The 21,602-nt window shown below is 34.3% G+C and overlaps 5 protein-coding genes across 10 annotated transcripts in view; 1 reads left to right on the forward strand and 4 right to left on the reverse strand.

Annotated features, from left to right (window-relative positions):
* LOC128672445 (uncharacterized protein) overlaps positions 1–21,602 on the forward strand; it is a 43,141-nt gene that overhangs the window by 16,053 nt on the left and 5,486 nt on the right. For 2 of the 3 annotated variants that reach the window (XM_053749592.1, XM_064436159.1), the window contains 3 exons: positions 20,377–20,499; positions 20,859–21,008; positions 21,292–21,399. In XM_053749592.1, the coding sequence (XP_053605567.1) occupies positions 20,377–20,499; positions 20,859–21,008; positions 21,292–21,399 (381 nt within the window). The remainder of the gene's footprint in view (positions 1–20,376; positions 20,500–20,858; positions 21,009–21,291; positions 21,400–21,602) is intronic. The other variant, XM_053749593.1, reaches the window with a different exon arrangement.
* LOC128672451 (uncharacterized) lies at positions 240–5,532 on the reverse strand. Of its 3 annotated transcripts, none has more exons than XM_053749600.1 (7): positions 5,345–5,532; positions 4,434–4,511; positions 3,748–3,827; positions 2,527–2,654; positions 1,859–1,937; positions 1,437–1,505; positions 240–414 (listed from the first exon to the last, which is right to left on the reverse strand). In XM_053749600.1, exons 1-7 carry the CDS (start codon positions 5,367–5,369, stop codon positions 346–348), a joined length of 528 nt encoding a protein of 175 aa, XP_053605575.1. In that variant the 5' UTR covers positions 5,370–5,532; the 3' UTR covers positions 240–345. The 3 variants fall into 3 exon arrangements, with proteins under 3 accessions (XP_053605575.1, XP_053605576.1, XP_053605577.1); XM_053749601.1 differs by having other exon boundaries at positions 4,434–4,563; XM_053749602.1 differs by lacking the exon at positions 4,434–4,511.
* On the reverse strand, positions 6,084–9,389 carry LOC128672450 (uncharacterized). The gene is made up of 5 exons (XM_053749599.2): positions 9,130–9,389; positions 8,529–8,599; positions 7,930–8,039; positions 7,365–7,443; positions 6,084–6,779 (listed from the first exon to the last, which is right to left on the reverse strand). The coding sequence occupies exons 1-5, from the start codon at positions 9,158–9,160 to the stop codon at positions 6,447–6,449; spliced, it is 624 nt and encodes a 207-aa protein (XP_053605574.1). The 5' UTR covers positions 9,161–9,389; the 3' UTR covers positions 6,084–6,446.
* LOC128672449 (uncharacterized) lies at positions 10,682–13,501 on the reverse strand. Its single transcript, XM_053749597.2, has 5 exons — positions 13,272–13,501; positions 12,650–12,720; positions 11,902–12,014; positions 11,754–11,769; positions 10,682–11,436 (listed from the first exon to the last, which is right to left on the reverse strand). Exons 1-5 carry the CDS (start codon positions 13,291–13,293, stop codon positions 10,837–10,839), a joined length of 822 nt encoding a protein of 273 aa, XP_053605572.1. The 5' UTR covers positions 13,294–13,501; the 3' UTR covers positions 10,682–10,836.
* LOC128672446 (uncharacterized) lies at positions 14,332–19,417 on the reverse strand. 2 transcript variants are annotated; one of them, XM_053749594.1, is made up of 7 exons: positions 19,270–19,417; positions 18,738–18,811; positions 18,055–18,269; positions 17,022–17,100; positions 16,137–16,202; positions 15,531–15,708; positions 14,332–15,207 (listed from the first exon to the last, which is right to left on the reverse strand). In XM_053749594.1, exons 2-7 carry the CDS (start codon positions 18,789–18,791, stop codon positions 14,630–14,632), a joined length of 1,170 nt encoding a protein of 389 aa, XP_053605569.1. In that variant the 5' UTR covers positions 18,792–18,811; positions 19,270–19,417; the 3' UTR covers positions 14,332–14,629. The 2 variants fall into 2 exon arrangements, with proteins under 2 accessions (XP_053605569.1, XP_053605570.1); XM_053749595.2 differs by having other exon boundaries at positions 18,055–18,221; positions 19,270–19,416.

Raw genomic sequence — 21,602 nt, forward strand, 5'->3', positions numbered from 1 at the left:
TATCGGTATTACGGGTACAAATGGAATAACTTATATAAAACAAAATGTCATTCTTCACAATTCTAATGGAATATTTATTTTCAATAGAAATTTTGCTCTTTTCATGTCTTAGAGCTGATAATTTATATTCACAATGTATTTCTTCATCGTAAAGATGATGATACCCAGATACAAAAAAAAATATTGTAAAAAAAGAAAGAATTTCAAATACCTATATCACAGAATAGAAAACAAAGAAATGATTATAAAAATATGTATTGTTTTACAAGAGACATGCATAAAAACTTCACACTTTTAACATTTCAGATTGTTGTCCGAACATTCGAGATTCGTATGTTAGGTCTTTTATTTTTGTGGAATTTTCTTCTTGCATTTATTACAGGTTTCTGGTTTTTGAGCAAATCTTTCCGGATCCTAAAACAAGACAAAAATAAGATTATTCTATACAATTATGTAAAAGCTGTTGCCCGCGACTGTCATTAAGACTGTCATCTAGATAGATAGATAAAACATTTATTTGTAAAACAACAACACAACGCACAACCAGACTAAAAACACAAAATAAAACACAGTATTCATAAGAGCATGTGTTCTGTGTTGCAGCAATACAAAAAAACCCATCTCAGTACACATATCACCCAGAGGGGCGATACACTGATTTTCAGATGAGACCTGGATCAGTGTGCGAACGGTGTATGTATATTAACAGTGAGGATGGTATCTAACTTTTCAACTATATGCACACCAAAAACTTTTAATTTTGTCCTTCCACGTCAAGACAAACTTCGTCTTGATATGAAATAAATAAATAAATATATTGAGACGAATCACACAGATTGAGCTAGCCCCAAAGTAAGTTCGAGACTTATGGGATACTAACTCAACGATACTATATTTTATAATAAATAAATATATAAATAAACATCCAAGACCCGGGCCAATCAGAAAAAGATCATTTTCCATTATGACCCGACCGGGGATCGAACCCGGGACCTCTCGGTTCAGTGGCAAGAACCTTACCACTGCGCCACCGAGGTTGTGAAACATTGGTAATATTCGTTTTATATGGTAATTTAAATACTAGACATGTTGTTTATCTCTCCCGCAGACTCAAAAAAAGAGTACTTCTGGATTTTCTACAACTAGTCACGTATGAAGAAATTGTCTAAATTTCTTCATACGTGACTAGTTGTAGAGAGCAAGCCTTGCAAACATTCACCAACTGATTACTGAATGTCATGAGACAGATTGCGAAAAGCGAAAAGGATTTAAAAAATCTTCAATCATTACTATTTCTATATGATGATAATATTGATAGTTGAGTGATAATTATTATCGTTACACTATCTTGCCACACTATCCAAAGATAGTTTGACGCGAGTAAAAACTGGGCGAAACATTTCTAATTGATTCAAAGCATCTGTGGAAATACTTACATGAAAATCGCAACATCGACTTTGCATGCATAGATCTCTATGGTCCACTTGGGCTAAGAATGAATAAAACTGTGAATAAAAAAAAATAAAGTTAGTAAAAAGTGAATTAAGTAGGTATTATAACATTTCATAATGAATTAAGAATAATAATGAATTAAGAATATTAATTCAAGTCATTCATCTAGAGAAGAAGATGCTTTTGGTTCTCATCATATAATAGGATATTTTTTACCCGTTATCCAGACTTACCCTTTCTAAATTCTAATAAATTTTTATTGGACCCACTACTCCTTATGGATGGAAAAAAGGGCGGGACATACATGACCCATCAACTGAGAGATGATCTATAGCTGAGGAAGCAACCGGAATATTACTCAAAAGAGAGATAAAACTGTAAAACTAAACAGGTGCTTGATAAATACCTTTAATTTAGCAGTGTACATAAAATCCGCCATAATAACTGTACTTTTCTCAGCGAAGCTAAAAAAGTCTTGGGCTAATCTGTAATTTTATATAAAAAAATAATCTACGCTCTGTATGTTATCCTATTCATAGAAATAGAAATATATAAACAGCCTCGAACGGGCTAACTTTCATCCGGGGATTTATTCCTATATATTTATTTATTTTGTTCTATCTGGGCGTTGCACAATAGTCCCCTTAATAATAATAATAATAATTGAGGCGACTGATTTGAGGGGCCCATCTAGTGAGCGGCGAGTCACTACCTGCCACTGAATAGTCAGTTATCATGATTATGGCAGGTGACCGCACTCTTTGCAATAGCCCATTCTCAGTCCATCCAAATTTCATTCTATAGACCAGTACTTCTATCCATTATTCTGCAATAGTTCACACTCCCGCCGAGACCTGCTCATGGGCATATCATTTCATTGGTATATCCGGGAGTGGGTCTTGGCGGGAGACCTACACAACATCAAAATTCTCCAAAGGGCCTCTACGTGTTGGATCCATATCACGCAAGCCTCTCAAAGGACCGGACTATGTGCCGTGAATCCCAAAAGGAGATATAATAATAATAATAATCCCTTGAATATCAGGTCTATTTCGGAGAAGTTTAGATACTTACTTGGAGACCACATCACACGCATCACATAGGGTACAAAGAAACTCTTTAGTGTAATATCGGCTATTCCTCACTTTAAAACGAGCGTGGCTGAGTTTCTTCAATTTCCATGCCGATCCTGTTGGTATCAACTAGAAAACGTTTTTTTTAATTATTATTATTATTTATATGTATATTTTTCTCCTCTTGAGAGAGGGTAATATAAGCAACTAACGCGGGCCTTAGCCAAGCGATAGGAGCAATAATCTAAATAGAAAACCCAGCAGAAACACTGGAAGAAGATAGAAATTTTCTGGTGATCCGGCAAGTATTAAGAATGGTGGCTTTCTGTAAAAGATAAACTATATATATCGGAATATTTAATGTTTTCAAGCTTTATGAAAGTGATTTCGGTATTACCCCTGTTGATGATAAAACTATCGGTACTATATGGACTGTATGTGCTCTCCATTGTGCTTTAAGTTCTATTATTATTACTATTATCTCATCAACGATTCCACTGCTGATGGTTAAGACTAGACGTGAGGACATGATACAGTACACGACCTTAATGCGGTTTAGTGGATTTTAACAACTGCAAATACAGCCGAGATCAACAACTTTTGTAGCAACGTGGCATGAAACGAGATATGTAATAATTTTTAGGCCACCCAGCCCGTGATTGTGCTGACGAGGTTTTCAAAATCGATATACTTTGAAAGCTTACATTAGTTGAATTAACTGCAGGTAAACTATAAAGTGAACTAGGTACTAAAGAAAAACATCACAAAATTTTACAAACACTTTCATGCAAATTCTTACACACATATAGTATTTATTGGTACCGGTAGACGGTATTTTTCCAGTTAATTTATCTATACATATAATAAAACTGTAAGTAAGACAATGTAATGGGCTTAATAGAAGCCAAAACATTTTTTTCTTAATTTTTGTCAGTTCAATTTGTTGTTAGACATAGGCAATCTGTCTGTATATTCACGCATAACGCAAAAACTACTATATGGAATTTGGTGCGGTTTTTATAGTTGTATAACGGAAGGTCTAACTTAAAATCTGGAATAGGTTTCATCGCGTTATGTTGCTTAGATTTCCATATATCAATAACGATAAGTTATGAGTGGACGCACGAAATAAACGCAGGGGAAGTTGCGGGCAAAGTCTAGTTATTAATATTTTCGAGACGGCAAGTTCCAAAAGCATGCAAATAAAGAAACAAAATCTTACCAAAATAAAGTAAACTATAAATAGAAGGAAGACTATTTTGATCAACGTGATTATGATGTATGCGCATGATTCGTCGGAAGCTGAAAACGAAATTTCTTTATAGAATACCATCAATTATCATTACATTTGGAAAGTGGTAGGGCTTTTGTATGAAAAACACAATACATTCGAAACTTTAGCGTCTTTTTATTAATTGCTTAATACGGGTATTGAATGCGCACGTAGATTGTATACTTGTGAAACGTTCCAAATTATAAAAGGTATGAAGAAAAAGAAAGGAACCCGTATCAAGCAATTGAAAATATAACACCTTAAAAATACCTTTCGTCATAGTTCGCTTTTCTACTGCACTACGCACGGTATCCTTATTAGTTCATTGACGCATATATCCTCTTTGAAAATATGTACTTACTGCCCTGTGTGTCATTCCATGTATGCTAAAAATCCTACTGATTGGTAGCTCCATTTCTCATTTTCAGAAGGAAGGTATATTTTACAAAAAATATCTGTGTATCAACCTATCGTTCGTGAGTTAGTTAAGTAATGCAGAAACCATAAAAAATAAGTGATCACGTACATTACTTTTGTCGCCATGATCAAAATCGATCGGATATCATAAAAATCATCAATGCAGAAATAGAAATTAACGTTAGTTATGATTTAAAGCCACATATAATTAGACTTACGTGCAACCTCTCGAAATTTCAAATTCGAACTGATTTTCGACATTCGATCTCTGCTGTAAGCAGTAGGCATGGATTCAACTGAAAATGTATACCCTACATTGTATTGTTACAAAATCTTATAAAGATGGTTCTGAAAGAGAACAGTGCAACGCTGAACGCTAGTGAGAGTTGACGTGCCGCTTCTCCAGGAACGTATGATGACCAATTTTACATTTATACATATTAGAATCTTCAAATGGTTTGACACAAATAATCGCGCACATATATTAGACACATGTTCGAGATTTATATTATGGGTTAATAACATAACACTACTTAGATATAACGTACTCGTATGTTCAGATCTAAGACCCAGGTCGATGTGAAAATATTGATGATTTTTTATTTTGATCGGGCATCGAACCCGGAGCCTTCGGTGTCAGGACTCCGGTCTCTCTGGTCTATAGGCAATCATGTTAGTTTACCAATACTGACATGGTTGCCATTAGACCACAGAGATCTTTGTTCATCAGGTAAGTTTCTTTCGCCCAGTAAAGCCAAATGACCAAAAATTAGCATAGTTCTTCGTCCTCCAATGTCCAGAGCTAGGGTTTCTGGCACATTACCCTTAAGCGAGTATATTGTTACATCAACGCTGCATCTAAACGATGCCAGTCACTGCAAAGCAGTTCCTATGCAAATCCTACCAAAGTACTCATCATTGTGACCAAATTAATTTCCCCTCTTCTAGGGCACAGACCATCTTGATAGATGTATGGAAGGCGGGCCATGACTGTATGATGAATAGGTGAGTTTTTAACGATTGAAAGCACATGTATCGACTAGAATTATTTCCATTTCCCAATTACTTTTGAACCAACTCCTGGTACCAAAAAATTTGATAAAAAAAATATGGAAAAATACAGCCTTACCTGTATCATCGTCAGAATGTGGCATTCTTACATACCACGATCGAAACCAAAGTTTACATTAAACACATTTTTTTTTTATTCTCTTTCGTTGACTTTTGAATTTATATGCATGATGTTGAACAAAATACCCAGCAATTTTTGAAAAATGTAAACAAAAAATCACCTCTTGACACCATTAAAATTCTAGGCGTCATTGATGACACTTTATTAATATTATAATTTCATCTAACCATAGCTTCATAGAGGTGATATTTACCAAAATACCTTTGAACATTGAAGTAGATAAATTAATGTTTTTAGTTAAATATAAAAATGTATTTAATTATTAACAGCAGCGACACCAACTGTATATTTAAGTTTACTGTGCACATTGAATTGGTGATGTTCATGCTACTCAATATCAACTCGATAACCAATACTAAAAGTATCCTACATGTGGTGCTACAAGTGCTACTTTTGCTCTATTTTGTAACCGACTTCAAGAAAGAAGGAGGTTTTCATACGTCACGTCCCGTTTACCATCCAGGGATTATACATCATATTAAATTGTTCTTATATCTGTGGTAGCATCTAAATCTGTCTTTATATCCACTCTCACAACTGTTGGAATTATAATATTATACCGGATCTTATAATATTTACCTACATCTAAAGGTTCTTTAAATTTATTTTCAGTACTTTACAGAAATTAATTGACGACATATGGAACAAAAAGAAATTATGAAGAAAAAGCCACAGGATATCTCAAAATGTATTTACTAATTTCATGATCACAAGAAAAACATCAAGTACTATTTCGTCAATTTCAATATAAATCGCGGAACAGAGATGTGTTTAGTAAAAAAATATTTGTAAAAGTAAAGTGAACATTTAAAAAATTTCCCTTGTGTCTTGAATATCACCATAATGTTTGTAACTAAACGTAATGTTGCTCTAAATATGTCTACAGTAAAATATATATTTATTTTTCCTGCTTTGAACATGGAATCGAAATTTTATATTTAACTTCAAACTTCTTTAGTAAGTTCTTGTCCAAATTATTTTATTGTACGTTGCAACTGAAAATCTCAAGAAAACAAGCGTTGTTATGTAAACATACTTATTACGCTTGTAATATCTCAACTTCGCTTGTGCAGCTAGCATCACAGTGCTTCGCTTTAACTGGACAATCACCTACACATTCACTTAATGATCTGGAACATCTATCACAATTCGGATGACCACTTGAATCAGAGGATTCTGATTCCGTCTCCCACGATGGTGAGACAGAGACATCATCATCTGATGGTGGACACTCTTCTTCTCTGCATTGATTCTTAGGCCTTCTATACTTCTGAGCTTTATATTTCTCTTGTTTATTAATTTCTATTCCTTTTTGGCATACATCACCCTCATTTACATGATTCCCTTTATTTCTTCCAAGTTTGGATGAAATCTAAAATTAATTGTAACCGATATTAGTATCTACAAATTAGAAAAAATAAACACGAGCTTTGCCCTGCGATTCGCTTCCGACGGTATATATCCTGATACTGCGTCCTCATCACTATCACATTAAATAGCATAAAACAAAGTCGCTTGCCGCTGTCGGTCTGTCTGACCTTATGTATACTTAGATTTTGATGCGGATTTTTGTGAAAGTGATTCAAGAGGAAGGCTGGGGTATATAATTAGTAATGCTTTTATCCATGCGAATCTAGAATTGGCCGCTATTAATTTATATATTACTAACTGCCCGCCCTGCTTCGCTCGGGTGCAATATTTAAAAAAAACTACTCCTGAAGAGTTCGTCTATCTCTGTGCCAAATTTCATCAGCTCAGTATTTTTTGAGTTTATTCATTACAAACAAAGAAACAAAAAAAAAACAAAAATACAAATCTTTTCTCTAACCTAGTACCTATGGAAGTATGGATATAGAATTCCTTAATCTATCTTCTCAGAAACCTTATATTGCGTCGTAAATCCTACGATTTGTGCAATAAAAACTGATGCAATTAGAATAACTTTACGAAAGCTTACCACTGATACACAATATTTGAAGATTGACATAATTGAGTTAATCACATATTCTATTATATGTAATATAAAGCGTACAAAACTGCAAGAAACAAACACATCGATTACGGAAAACTACTCGGTGATGTCTGTAACTCATTTGAGATAATTTTATATCTTGTAATTTTTTTCAATCTCAAATGCGTTGCAGACAAACGGATCAAACTCAAAGTATCACAGAAGTTGACTGGTAGAGAATGCTTTTAGCATTAGGATGTCCGCCCATGTACATACTATGTTGGTAAATAAAGCTTGAACAAATAAATAAATAGCCCTATATAAAAACTTATGAACATGTAAGAAAGCGATGCTGTTCTGTTACTCGGAATTAGATAGAGACGTTAGTAAAAATATTGATACTGTTAATGAAAAAAGCGGTCACTCACATATTGTTATCGATGGAAAAGCCAACTGTAGTTTTAATCCTACAGAAGACCTTTCTCACGACGAGTATGAGTGCGCCGCGGATATATGTCACACCTTCTCACGTTAGTTTTAATAAAAATAAAAATATTGATGATTGACTTACTGAGCCACCCAGCCACAGGCGTCACAACAGAAGCACAAGGCATCCCTGCCCATGGTGTTACCCCGGTGGTAATTGCGCGACTGTCCATGAGGCTTCAGGAGTGGTACACACTGAAAGTTCAGTTCTTATTTAAGATGCGCTTGAAAAGGACGTTATACTCCAGATCAGAAATTAAATAGGTCTTAATTTAATTAAAACTCTACAAGATTAAATCATCAACCTATTAACAGATAACAAAGTGGTTCGTAACGTGATTTTTGGAGTTTTTTAATTCGAAATGTCGTCGTGATTTCTGCCTAATTTCAGCAGACAGAAATCTAAAATGAGAGCTACAAACGCTAGGTCAAATATCACATACAGAGCGTGTGATTTTTGACCTTTATGGCTAAACCTATACTTTAGGTTCAGGGTTTAACCGTAACAGACTATCATACATACACTATTCTTGCACCTACTTTTTGGCTAGTCCACTATTTACTTTTGTTTTCCTTAATTGGTAGCTTGCTACCAATTAATTATTCGTTATTAATTTTTCGTTCAGTTTCTTGAAAAAATACATTAAAATAAAACATAGTTTGCAAAAAAGGGACCAATCTTACCAAAACCGAGATACCAATGCATATAAATATACCTATTTTCAAGACACACGCTACCGGGCATCTGTTGATGTCTGAAAACGAAGGGAAATTTATTATTTACTTTTTACGACCTCGGTGGCGCAGTGGTAAGGTTCTAGCCACTGAACCGAGAGGTCCCGGGTTCGATCCCCGGTCGGGTCATGATGGAAAATGATCTTTTTCTGATTGGCCCGGGTCTTGGATGTTTATCTATATATGTATTTGTTATAAAATATAGTATCGTTGAGTTAGTATCCCATAACACAAGTCTCGAACTTACTTTGCCGTGCCAAATGAATACGTATACAAATCTGACTCACGTATGTATTAAATAGACCACTAATTATGAAAACATAGTGAGGAAACTTGAACTCTAGTTGATTTATCAGCTATAGAGTGTGGAATTGAAAATATGGCATACCTCTCCATTTATTATTACCCAATAAGTAGTCGTATTTCATTCCACATAGCGGACACGACCCTCAGCCATGAGGAATATGACTATAGGATTCAGAAGCAATCCCCGGTACGGTTATATAATGGGATTATTTTGTAATCACAGTTATAATTAAATGTTCCTTACCCCGGATATCAAAATCCATTATTGCGTCCATTATAGACGATGATGGTTTATATTATTATACATACATAATGATACTGAATAAGCCTTCTTTGTTTTTGTAATTTTTAAGACGCTAAGCGTCGTGATTGCTAGTTACTTTTAAAAATTAATTATTTTAGTACCAAAGTTTAAACCATGTTTGCAGGATGAGAAGGATGTATATACAAATACAAATTGTCTTAAGTCAAAGAGACATCGTTTGACACGGTATATGAGATCCTTGGATTTAATAAGTACTTCGTAGTACCAATTCTGTGATGAGATCACCGTGGGAGATTTTTTAAAGAAATTGTATCTCTTTGGTGCTTTTTTCTTTTTTCATCTATGATACACACATGGATTTAGTAAGTACTTACAGATTTACTAATTCCATGGACACACATACATTGTATAATCCACGGAATTACCCAGTAGGTACTGTTGAACGGAGTAAATATTAATTTCATAGTATAATCAAAGTAATTTTTAGAAAAAAATTCAGGTCCGTTCACGTGACTATATTTTAAATGTTATTTTCATACAATAGACTTGTTCAACAGCAGCGACGCCCTCATCGAATCACATAAGTTTGAGTAATACAACTGGTCAGTGTGAATAACAATAGGAAACATATAAAATAAAAATATATGTGGCGTCTATAGAATATATAATATAGGACTAGCTGAGCCCCGGGGCTTCTCTCCTGTGGGAATTTCGGGATAAAAAGTACCTAAGTAATATTCTAGGTTTCATTGCACACGTGTATCAAATTTCAAAACAATCCTTCCAGGAGATATTGCGTGAAAGTGTAACATACATACAACCTCACAATCTTTCGCATTTATTAGTAAAATCTATAAAAGCTATTTTCTAAACATTATTATACAAATACATTAATAAAACTGAACTTTTTTGTTTCTGTATGTTTTTACATACGTCCATAGCAGATGCAGATCCAGATGAAATTTAGCACTAAGATGGATTGGCTTGTAATAACTGGCTTATTTATATATCGGAAATTCTCTTCCTAAAACCCCTTCCACACGAACCAATTTTACGCCCAATTTGATTAGATTGACAATCAAATTGGGTCGTGTGGACGGAATATGGAATTCAAGGTCATTGGGTGGTCGGCATCGCCCGATTTGGGATTGCACAGTCAAATACTGAAATTGGCGATATATTTGTGCACGTGTGGACTGACGATCAGATTGTACCCAATTCAATCGGCAATCAAATTGGGCAATCAGATTGTGTCGTATGGAAGGGGTTTTAGGAGGAGTAGGATATAGTGCAAGTTTATGAAACTTCGTTTTTCTTGAAGAAAGCTACATTACATTGAATTACATTAAGAAATAATAAACTAGGTATAAATGGGATTTAGAAAGTGTCATCCAATTAACTTTATAATGAGGACATATTCGAAATATATATATATAATACAAAATACACATTTTGTATTTAAAAATCATTAAATGTCAACAAATAGAATAAGGTATTTAGAATACAAAGCCACTGATAGTAATAATAAAACTTTATTATTTCTAGATACATGATTGCAAAAGACTAAAATCATCTCATATGATTATGTTACCACATGCAATGTTTCTATTCAGACCATTGGGTTCGTGGCGTATTTATTTGTCAAAATCACAATTTAAAGTTTTAGGATTATTTTAGTAGGATATACTATTTCTTTTTCGATCCGCGCGACTCTGTCTTCACTGAAGTCATACTTGGTGGTTTTGGGCAACTATCAACACAAATTTCGTTTTTTTCATTACATTTTTCACAATTGTTCGCGATCGTTGGAGATTTCCTTTTAAAAAGCCCAAAGCCACGACCCTTGTCCGTTTTTGTTTTACTTTGATCCTTTCCTTTTTTAAACATTTTCGACTTCGGTTCTTTTGCTGGTTTTTCTTTAATTTCCTGAGACGATTTTTTCTCTGAAACAGCAATGGGAGGCGGAGGCGATTCTCTTGAAGGTGGAGATGTTTCTTTTTTATTTATTGTTTCTATTGGCGTTATTTTTTGTGCAATGTTTCTAGGGGATATTTTACTGTCCATAGTATTTGTTGGATTTGATCTTCTCTCTTCAAATTGTACACTCGGCTTCCTTTCTAAAAAATCTTGGTGGGATGGTATCCGTTCCCTAATATCATGAGGTGATTTTAATGAATGAATCTCTCCAGACGGTCTTTTTGTGTATACTTCGTTCCGTGATTCTCGACGGTCTCTCACGTCAATGGACACTCTTGGTGATTGTAGATTAGTATTTTCATCGCAAAACTAAATGGTAAAATTAATTATGTAATTGTTTTAAAATTACTAATATATCTAATAATAAAACTGGAACTGATTTATCTAATACATACATAGATTAAACCTAAGTTTGTGCGCGCATCATGCAAAAAATTATTTACTATTTGATGCAAGTTTCACAGCTGTCTAATGTCTAATTTATTATTGAAACTTTGCATACATACATACGTACGAGTACAAAGAGTAAATGGATAAAGACAGACTATCTTTCATCTACGAATAAAAGTACTGTTTACACTGTACGGCGAACATATATACTAAATAAACAATTAAAATCAAATTACCATGCGCTGATAGACGCTGAAAAATACAAATAAGAAATCATTAAAATAATTAACTAATTGAAAATAATAATAAAAACATGGAAAGAAGAAAAGTTATCAGTACACGTTACAAACAGACAGGATAATTTGGAACTAAATTAAAGCTTACTGCATTAATGTGTTGTAGACGTTACACATAGGGCAAACATGGGTGCGATTATGTAGTATCCCTCCTTGTGTCATTGAGACCCTTCTAGGATTGTGACATTGTCCAAACATACACTGCAAGTATACGAAGTATAGTTACTGATATTGGAATAATCTTATACAAAATATCATAATTTCAAGATTTTTCTGCCCACTGCTGAGCATAGCCCTATCATCTTTAAGCTTATCTTCTCTATCTACGTAAAACATAATAGGAAAACTTCTAAATAGTGTTTACTAGCAGAGTTAGCTTAGCAGGGTTATAGGGGACAGGGAAACTCCACACCCGGTGTCCGAAGTGAGTGACAAAAGCAGCTTATCAACGCAGTGCGACCAGATGCCTCAATATCAAAATGCTAGAAATGCTATCCGCTTCGTGTAATGCGAATTGTAAGCTTATAATAATATGTATGACGACCTAGGTAGCGCAGTGGTAAGGTTCTTGCCACTGAACCGAGTTAGTATCCCATAACACAAGTCGAACTCACTTTGGGGCTAGCTCAATCTGTGTGATTTGTCCTAATATATTCATTTATTTATTTCGTTCGTTCGTTCGTCGTGTTTATTTATTTATTCATTTATTTATGTGACGTTTCGCGTGTTATTTTATCATTTGGACTGTTTCAAGTTACTTATTTTCGTGTAATCTAAAATTTGAGTAACTAGACTGAAGTGACTTTGAAAAGCCTAAAATATGAAGGTTTTCTCACCGATGCACAGACAGCGGCGGTCATAGCTATGAATAGTATCGATAAACATACCAGAGGACACGGGAAGAATTCTGAAAGCAATTACCATTATACTTTATGTTAAGGCAATCAGACAGTTTAATGTGACCTTCCAGTTTACTCTAACTACCCTGTTAAAAACATAAAAGGCGGAGTTAAGCCTGAGTCTTTTTCTACCAGTCGGCCAATAGGTGATGAGGACAAAAATAAATCCCAAACACCTATATTGTCCAGCATTGTTGAAGCACTAATGTTGTATCTTAACCCCTGTCAGACCCCATATAGAAGGTCCGTGGCAGATTGTGGTGCCGCCCTAGAATAGGTCCGTTGCCTTATATGCAACAAAAGACACGTAGCTAATAGGCAATAGTACCATTCACGTCAGGTAGGCGGCCGATTGGAAAATCACAGTCAGAATCTTCAAAAATTTTGAAGTTTATTTTCATGCTGTCCTCTGGCTTTGCAGTCCAAGTGCTGAAGAGATTTTAGGTATTGTAGCAGTCTATAAGCCACGATGACAACGTACCATTAGCTCAGTTATTAGGTCAGTTATCCTGTACTAACGCATCGATGTAATCTACAGCATCGAATATAAGAATTTTACCTGAACGATCACGGGTTGGCATGCTTTTCTTGCTGATATGTAAAAAAACATCATTGTTTCATTTGAATTGATCCTAAGTTCCGTTTTTATTAAAGGGTTTTATTTTTGTTACATGTCTGAATGTTTGATGTCGATCATGTTTGTTATTGTATTTTTAGACAGAAGTAGATATTTACATTTATAATATTTTTCCTATTTTTCATCTATTGGTGCATACGTCAATAACACATGCTTTATGACTGTCATTGTCAAAATCAAAGCAGGCTGTTTGCATCCATCTTTATCCTGAAAATATCGCAGCGGTCGCCTGATCCGGCTCGAAGGCCCACATGTTCATTATTATATGTATGTATCTTGTGGATTGTGTAGCTTCGATTTGATGCTGAGTATTTAAGAAATAAAAAAAAAACTAAAGTAAATTTGTAGACTGTAAGAATACGATCGGATATAGGGAGTTACGGAGTAGAGAAGCGCTGTCCAATTTATAAAATGACTTCAAAATGACTACTCATCTGAATTATATTAGTCTTCTTTAATCTATTATATATTAATTCATTGTTATATAACAACAACATTTACGCTTGTCTGTATGTTTATATTTTTCTCCTAAATCTTTTTATCTTCATATTTTCTTTTTTTGTCTATTTATTTAATACTGTAAAGTTTACTGCACTTTCTTAGTTCACTTGTTTCTCTTTCCATCCAAAGGTTGGCTGGAAGAAATTGCATTAGCGATAAGTCCGCCTTTGCACTCATTATGTTTGAACATCTTGTAACTTATAACTCCTTTGTGAATAGTGCAATAAAGAGTTTATCTATCTAAATTAGACTGTCGCCAGTTATTTCATTTTTTTTTTCTTATTTGTTCATCTACGGACCGCCTAGAATACCTATCAGTCATAGACTCAAATAAGTACATTATAACGTTCCTTATCGAATTTAGTAAGTACTTCGTACCTACAAATTTCATACATAAGCCAATAGAAAAAAAATACCAATTAATGGTAGCGAAAGACCGACAAAGAGAAACAAATGCAGTAGTAATATAACAAAGTCTATGTATTTGAAAAGTAAAACAATATTTACATGATTTAATATAGCAAGAAAATCCGTTACATTTTCCTAAATCATTTGTCCTGTTGGATCCTTTTACTTTATAAAACTAAGCAATGTCTAAATCTTATGGTGTCATTATAATCAGAAAGTAGCTTCTCTAATATTTATCGTAATATTATTGTTTTATTTTGATCTGTCTCTATTTTTTGTGAACAACAGCCTCTTTTATTTTAATTCATTAACAATCCATAAGTATACAGAAATTAGCAAGTTATATTTACCAAGTGAATTTTAAAAAAAGTTCAAATTTTTTTACGAGTAGGACAATTACTTCCGCATACTTGACCGTCTGCGGCGCATTTTGCACAACTACTCGTATTATATGACCAGACTGCCAAGGAGTCCGCTGTTGATGAATCATCTTGTGGCGCATCTGTTGATGATGTCGTAGCTTCTGTTGGTACAGTCGGTGCCGATTTATGACGTAATTTGCCTGGTGATGCAGATTTGATGGCTGACATTAACTTAGCTGTCGATGACGGTGATGCTATTGGTAGTGGCGGTCGAGACGGAGATGTTGCTATAGTTAGTGCCGTAGGTGCCGATGATGAGGTAGGTGTCGATATTGATTTAGGTGTTGATGTTAAAGGGGTCGATGTTGAAGTAGGTACTGATGTTGTAGATCCCGGTTGTAACTTGGCTGCGGATGACGACTGAAGTGCCGAGTTTGGTGATGTCGAGGGCACATCGGGTGTTCCTTGTTCCCCTGTTCCAGGGGTCGAAGTAGATCCTGAAGATGCAGATGTTGCCGTTTGCACGTTTTTTGTGGTTCCAGCTTCTGTACTTGTACCTTTGTTTTTGTTTTGAAGGTTCTGAATATCTGAATAAAACATATTTCTTTTTATTTACAGAGATTAAAACATTGAAGCAAATCTTTATACTCCTTATTAACCCTAAAAATACTCCTATATATTTTTTCTCAGTATACATCAATACAATTACAAGATTTAGATAAAATTAAATTGCAATATATAATTACATAAACGTTACTATGTTTATTCGTTGTGGAATGCAACACAATTTTGAAGTGGATATCTTCAACCGATTGAGCTGAAATTTTGTATACACGTTTAGATGACAACAAAAAAAGTTGTTTAAGCCAGCTACTTAGTAATTATCTTTCTATATAGATTAAACGTTCACCTTTTCTTATTGTGGTATCACTGTGCGTTAATTTTTTTGCCAACTCTGTTATTTTGGGTAGCCGTGATGCTGATGTATTTTGTTTTGTTTCTTGTCTAATCACTGGTTTATGTTCATTTCTGTCTCGATCAAAAGTAAAGTTATGATTTGACTCGTATGTTTGTTTGTCAGAGACGAGCTAAAACAAACGAGAGATTTATTGATTTCATAGTTAGACATACAATATGGCCATATTAACTCTGGATCTGTTATCGGTGAAGTCACATAGGTATACGAAAACATCACGGCATACGTTGCAGGTGCAACAAAACTGGTTAATTGTATACGGTATGGTACGGTACGGTACGGTGCAGGCAAGGCAATATACGAGAAGGTACCTTCTCATATATTGCCTAGCATAATGAAAACAAGAGGTATCTTCACATTCTGAAACGATATAATGAAGATCTTCACATGTTTGCAAAGTCCAGAGTCTGTGGCCGTTGGTTGTGTTATAATTGCTTAAGTCAGACCGACCGTGGCTGATAATCAAATCAGAGCCGAATTTTCAAAATTTGAAGATATTTACTAATAATAACGATAATATTAAAAGTAAGTATTTTTTACCTGCGCTTGTCTTTGAGTTGGTGACGAATCCATTGTATTCAAGAAAGTAACGTAGACATCATTAACCTAAAACAAATTAATTGTTATATTGTACCATCATAAGATATGTCCTTTTGTATGATAGTGAAGCGTGGCCAAGCGACACAAGAGAATGACGTCACGGACGTGACAACGCTGTGCTAGATGTACGATGTTACGAATCTCGACTGCATAAAGAATTCATGTCCCTGATACGAGTATAGCAGATCCAGGAGTGCCGCCTACGTTGTTTTGCGTAAATCGACAAAATATGTACCGAACAGAAGAAGTCCTGGCAGAAGGGGCTATCCCAGACCCTGTAGCCGAACATCATGCCAAGTGGAAAAGAAAAAGAAGGGAAGCTGACTCTAAGCTCCGCTATTTATTATAAGACCTACGTTTGTTAATTGATGTCTTTGGAGAAAAGGCTGCAGTGAAATTTGTTGCGCCGCTTCTTCTTCACCTGCGCTTCGGAAGCCGGCAGTAGACTTAGTTTAAGTAATTTTTTTACGTAAATAAATAAGTAATAGTTTAAGTAATTTTTTTACATAAATGATGTACTCGTATATCATCCTAAATTGAATAAAGAATTTTGAATTTTTGAATTTTATCGCCTGAAGCATTTTACCAAGTGTGTTACTCTTAACATTAGTGTCAGATTTTATTGAAGTTTTCAATAGATATTATTTTTACGAATACCACCATCTAATGGCAGTAGAAGTATACAAACTAGATAACTGACTCGAATTCAAAACTGGAACCATTTGATCACATGCAGGTTTCTTGACCACTAGACCACCGTTTCATCATACAATAGGAAATTAGAACCGATGCAATGAAAAAGTAACCAAACGATGCTAAAATTACCACTCTCATAATTCCAGCGACATAAACTGATATTACTTCCATACGTTGTTCGCAAACGTCTGTAGCCGGTTGGCATCTCCTGGAAAAAAAACAAAATATTTTTTTTAAATATATATTTTTGACAAAAGTTTTTATTGTCGTCAATGAGATCTTACAGATACAAGGCGTGACAAAAATTAATGTCTGTGTAGTAAACTGTTAAGAAATTCTTTCGTTGTGAACCCATACTGAGTTCATCATGCTTAACCATTGTCATTGATAGAAAGAAAGAAAACATTTATTTGCCAAAAACATGAGTACAAATAGTCAAAATGAATTAGACCTACACGTTTTACCGAATATAGATGCAAATATAATTAAATAAATTGATACAGAAAAGATGAGGAAAATTTCTCTGTAGCACAAGCGGAGGTAGCTACAATTTAATTTAAGTACAAACTAAAAAAGAAAATTCTTAGTCTTTACGATTAAATACTAATTTGTGAAAAGTTTAACATAAATACTAAGTTGATAAGTAATGGCATTGCTAATTGCACTGGTTGCTGTCGCCTCAATGTCAAGATCGATGGACACCTTTATGAATAAAGTAAACTAGCACTGTATAATAGTACTTACACTCACGTTATATAGTCTTTTAATATTTGACTAAATATTGATAAATGTAACCTAGGTATATTTGAACGAGTGTCTACATACATACCAAAATCTAAATAGGCCCTCGTGATAAACATACATCCAGACTTTCGCAATTATAATTAAACTAATACTTGGGGCAAAAATACATTTTTTGAATGTACGTATCTATATTTGTAACGCGATAACTTTCGAACCATTGGTCCGGGTTTTGACAAAATTTAAAAAGTATGTAGGATATGCCAATAGAATTATTAATATTAATGGGGCATCAAAATCGGTTCAGTCGTTTATGAAATATTTACAATTTTGTAAAAAAAAAAATATTATGTTCGCAAGGTCTAAGTTCGCGGCGAATGACTAGTATTAGTACAGATAGATAAACTGTGCAAAACTTGACCTGAGAATATTCTCAAGGAAGGCGCAAGGGCAGGACTCGCAGACACAGCTACTACTAGGAGCCCCAGATTCGACGGGCAGGCGGGCCGGCAGGTTCAGGCCGCTCATACCACTGAATCGGCTGTAACCGCTGTTCCGACAAGCCATCCCGCAGCTCCCCGTCCAGATCTGTAGATAGGTAGAGGCGGCAGTGTTGCACTCGATATTTGTACTAGTCTAGAAAGATTTATAGGGTTGGTTGGCTACGATGTAAAATATTGATTATGCAAAAATTAGATTTGAAGGTAGGAGAGAAAGTAAAGGAGCAAGATGTGTTGTAAGATAATGGAAGGCTTCGACGCTCAAGTGAGAGATATGTGATTTTATAGTAATCAGTATTATTCTATATTATTCTATATTCTGTTTTCATATGGTTTTCATTGTAGGTTTATATTCAACTGATAAATACTTCTAGAAATTGGTTAAAAAACACTAAAAGTTATCATGGTTACAGCTGCTACTGAATGCCTCATTATATAGTGAGTTCGTTAAAACATGGTAGTTAGTTAATTAAATCTTAAAAACAAGAATTGAGAAAATTATCTTAAATACTAATATGAATAGTTTCTTATGACACTGGTAAATTGTAGATTATTTCATCAAAATTACTGTTACGGTAAGTGATTGATATATGTTGTTACTTACATAGTGATACACGAGGAAAATAATCAGGAAAGCTACAAATAGTAAGTCGATCATTGAGTAACTCTGACTGCCACCTGTTAAATACAAAAAAATATACTAGAAATCAATATATCATCCAAATATGATACACGACTGATTAACAGCCTTTGCGATATGTTGCTGAAATGTTGGATAGAATGAAAATCTAATGAAAAGGTGTTGAAAACTGTAAGCAAAACCATTTTTTGCCATTTGATACGACACGTTGAGTTATAATAATTCTTGAAGGAAATGCAAGTGAAACAAGGTCTAGTTCTAGGGAGACCAAAAAAGTGTCTTTTTTCACGCAGGGAAAGTTTTGCAGGAAAAGAGTCGTAATATGACCTGTGATCATGACCTAACAAAGAAAAGCGGGCCGAAATAATTAAGACTTTTTTAATAAGTAGGTACCTATATTTGTCTATAAAAAGAATTGACATATTACAGTTTATGCGATACATAAACTTCACATAATGAAAACGGAAGAATTACATACAATAAAACAAGTACTTACATTGTACTAAGTATTATTTCTTTCTAATTTTGTGGGTTTCAAGATTCATCTTTTAATTTTGTTACGATATGAAAATATTATATTTATACAACGTACATTATTGAAAAATCCATTATCATGACACTGATTGTCAAGCAGAAAGAAGTCAAGAAGCCTTGTGCTTGGACCTGTCTTGTAGTAGAGAATTAAAAAATGTAAACAAGATACGATTATGGTTAAAGAAGTATACAGACCCATAGAATTAGTAGGTACTCCGAACTAGTACCTACTAATTCCACGTACAGACCACAGATATAGTGTTCTAAAATCTGTGATGCAGACACACATATTTTATCGTTGAAAATCAACCCACAGAATATCGGTGAATCAACCAAATACCAAAACCCACCAAATAGATCAACCAAAAGAATAAAAATACGTTATAGCATTGCTATTGGTACACTAACCTCAAACCTCAATATATACATTGTATATATGGATTTTGTTTCACATCGATATATATATATATATATATATATATATATATATATATATATATATATATATATATATATATATATATATATATATATATATATATATATATATATATATATATATATATATATATATATATATTATAATCAGCACTCGGATCACAATCATAACCTGTTTTGATATACCTTTTGACTATGTACATTATGTACTTTTATATATTATTAGAAAAAAAAAACATTGTAAGAAACAATAACGGTAAGCCAATCTGGCATGATAGGGACCAACACTGTTCAAATGAGTTTCTTTCGGCATTTCTTCTCAGCAGTAGTCGTTCCGAAATGCCAGTAGTTTGTAGCTTGTGAGAAATAACTATAAATATAAAAATGGACGAGAAAAAGTGCCTGTGAAGGTCTAATTTCTGAATAAATTATTTGAATTTGAATTTGATTTCAGTGTATTGGTATTTTATATCTCACCTCAGATACAAGTGGACACAGACCACCAGTTGGCAGGGCAAATTATCTCGATTAAGACGAACATTTCATTTATAGTAATGTAAAAAAGAAACGATTTCTCAATGATGATCATATAAATTATATTGATGATAATAATGATGTGATCTTGTTTCAGAAACAGAGGGCCTGAGTAGCGGATGCGAAGCTACAGGCATGAGGGAAGAGATTGCTCGGGACTACGCAGCGTTGCAGTCGAGACTTCGTAGGGAATTCTCTGATAGACGCGGGAAATACAATTGTGAGTGCCCAATCCTGGCACGTATTGATTATACTGATTAAGCTATAAAATATTTTGAGATATTATTACAATTAACATCATTATTATCACTTGGAAACTAGCAATACTGTTTTATAAAAGGTTTTTCTATAAAATTGCTTTTAAAATTCATCTTTTAAATGAACGAACAGCTACTCTGTTTGATGTTAACTTCTCGCTCGAATTCTTCTTCTTCATCTTCAACTTCTAAATTCCGTTTTGACTGTCGGAATTTAAATGACTGTCGACCAATATATGACCACGCTGATCGTTTGGTCGTTGGCCTCGTCTAATACCACCAAAAATGGGACGTGAACTAATAGTAATTTTGATATCCCTAGCATCCCGTCCGGTGGCTACAGAAGAGCAGTTATCAGCAGACTTCAGGAAAAAGTTGGCGGAATGGCAGCTGAGAAAGAGTGCACACCAGAAGCAACCGCCACCAGTGCCAGCGAGGCAAGATCTCAGTGAAGACTTTCTGAAGAAATGGGGTAATTGTATATTACTGTTTGCCTATTTCTTTTATACTAAGAAGGCAAGTGGCCCATATGATGGAAAGTGGTCACCATAGCATATAGACGACTGCATCACCAGGGGCGTCACACGCGCATTGCCGACCCTGAATCATTTGATGCCTTTTTTGGAGAAACAATCAAAATTAACTAATTATCGTATTATCAGAATTCTATGTGTATTGTTATTACATATAAATATATGTACATTACAATTTACATACCTTTCTTGTATAATAAAAATATATTGATTCTTTTCAAGATCAATGGAACAGCATGAAAGAAACCAATTCAGTGCCAGCTTGGGAAGAAGAAGCTAAGCCTGACGAAGTACTGGTCCAAACATCTACAGGCCTATTTAAGTTCCAAGGTTTGTGTTAAACGTAGAGTTTGAAAGTATTTTAGTTTCTTTCTCTTTAGAAATTATATAAGTTTTTTAAGTTTTCTAATCTCAGTGTTTCTAATCTCATCCCAGATATAGGCAGTAAACATTGCACGCTCCTTGAACAACTTGTGTGACTTACAATATTTTTTTTGTCAGCATCCAAGTTTTCGCACCGTACACCATTACGG

Source organism: Plodia interpunctella, chromosome 9 (assembly GCF_027563975.2).
Source record: "Plodia interpunctella isolate USDA-ARS_2022_Savannah chromosome 9, ilPloInte3.2, whole genome shotgun sequence".
In the NCBI taxonomy this organism is placed as follows: Eukaryota; Metazoa; Arthropoda; class Insecta; order Lepidoptera; family Pyralidae; genus Plodia; species Plodia interpunctella.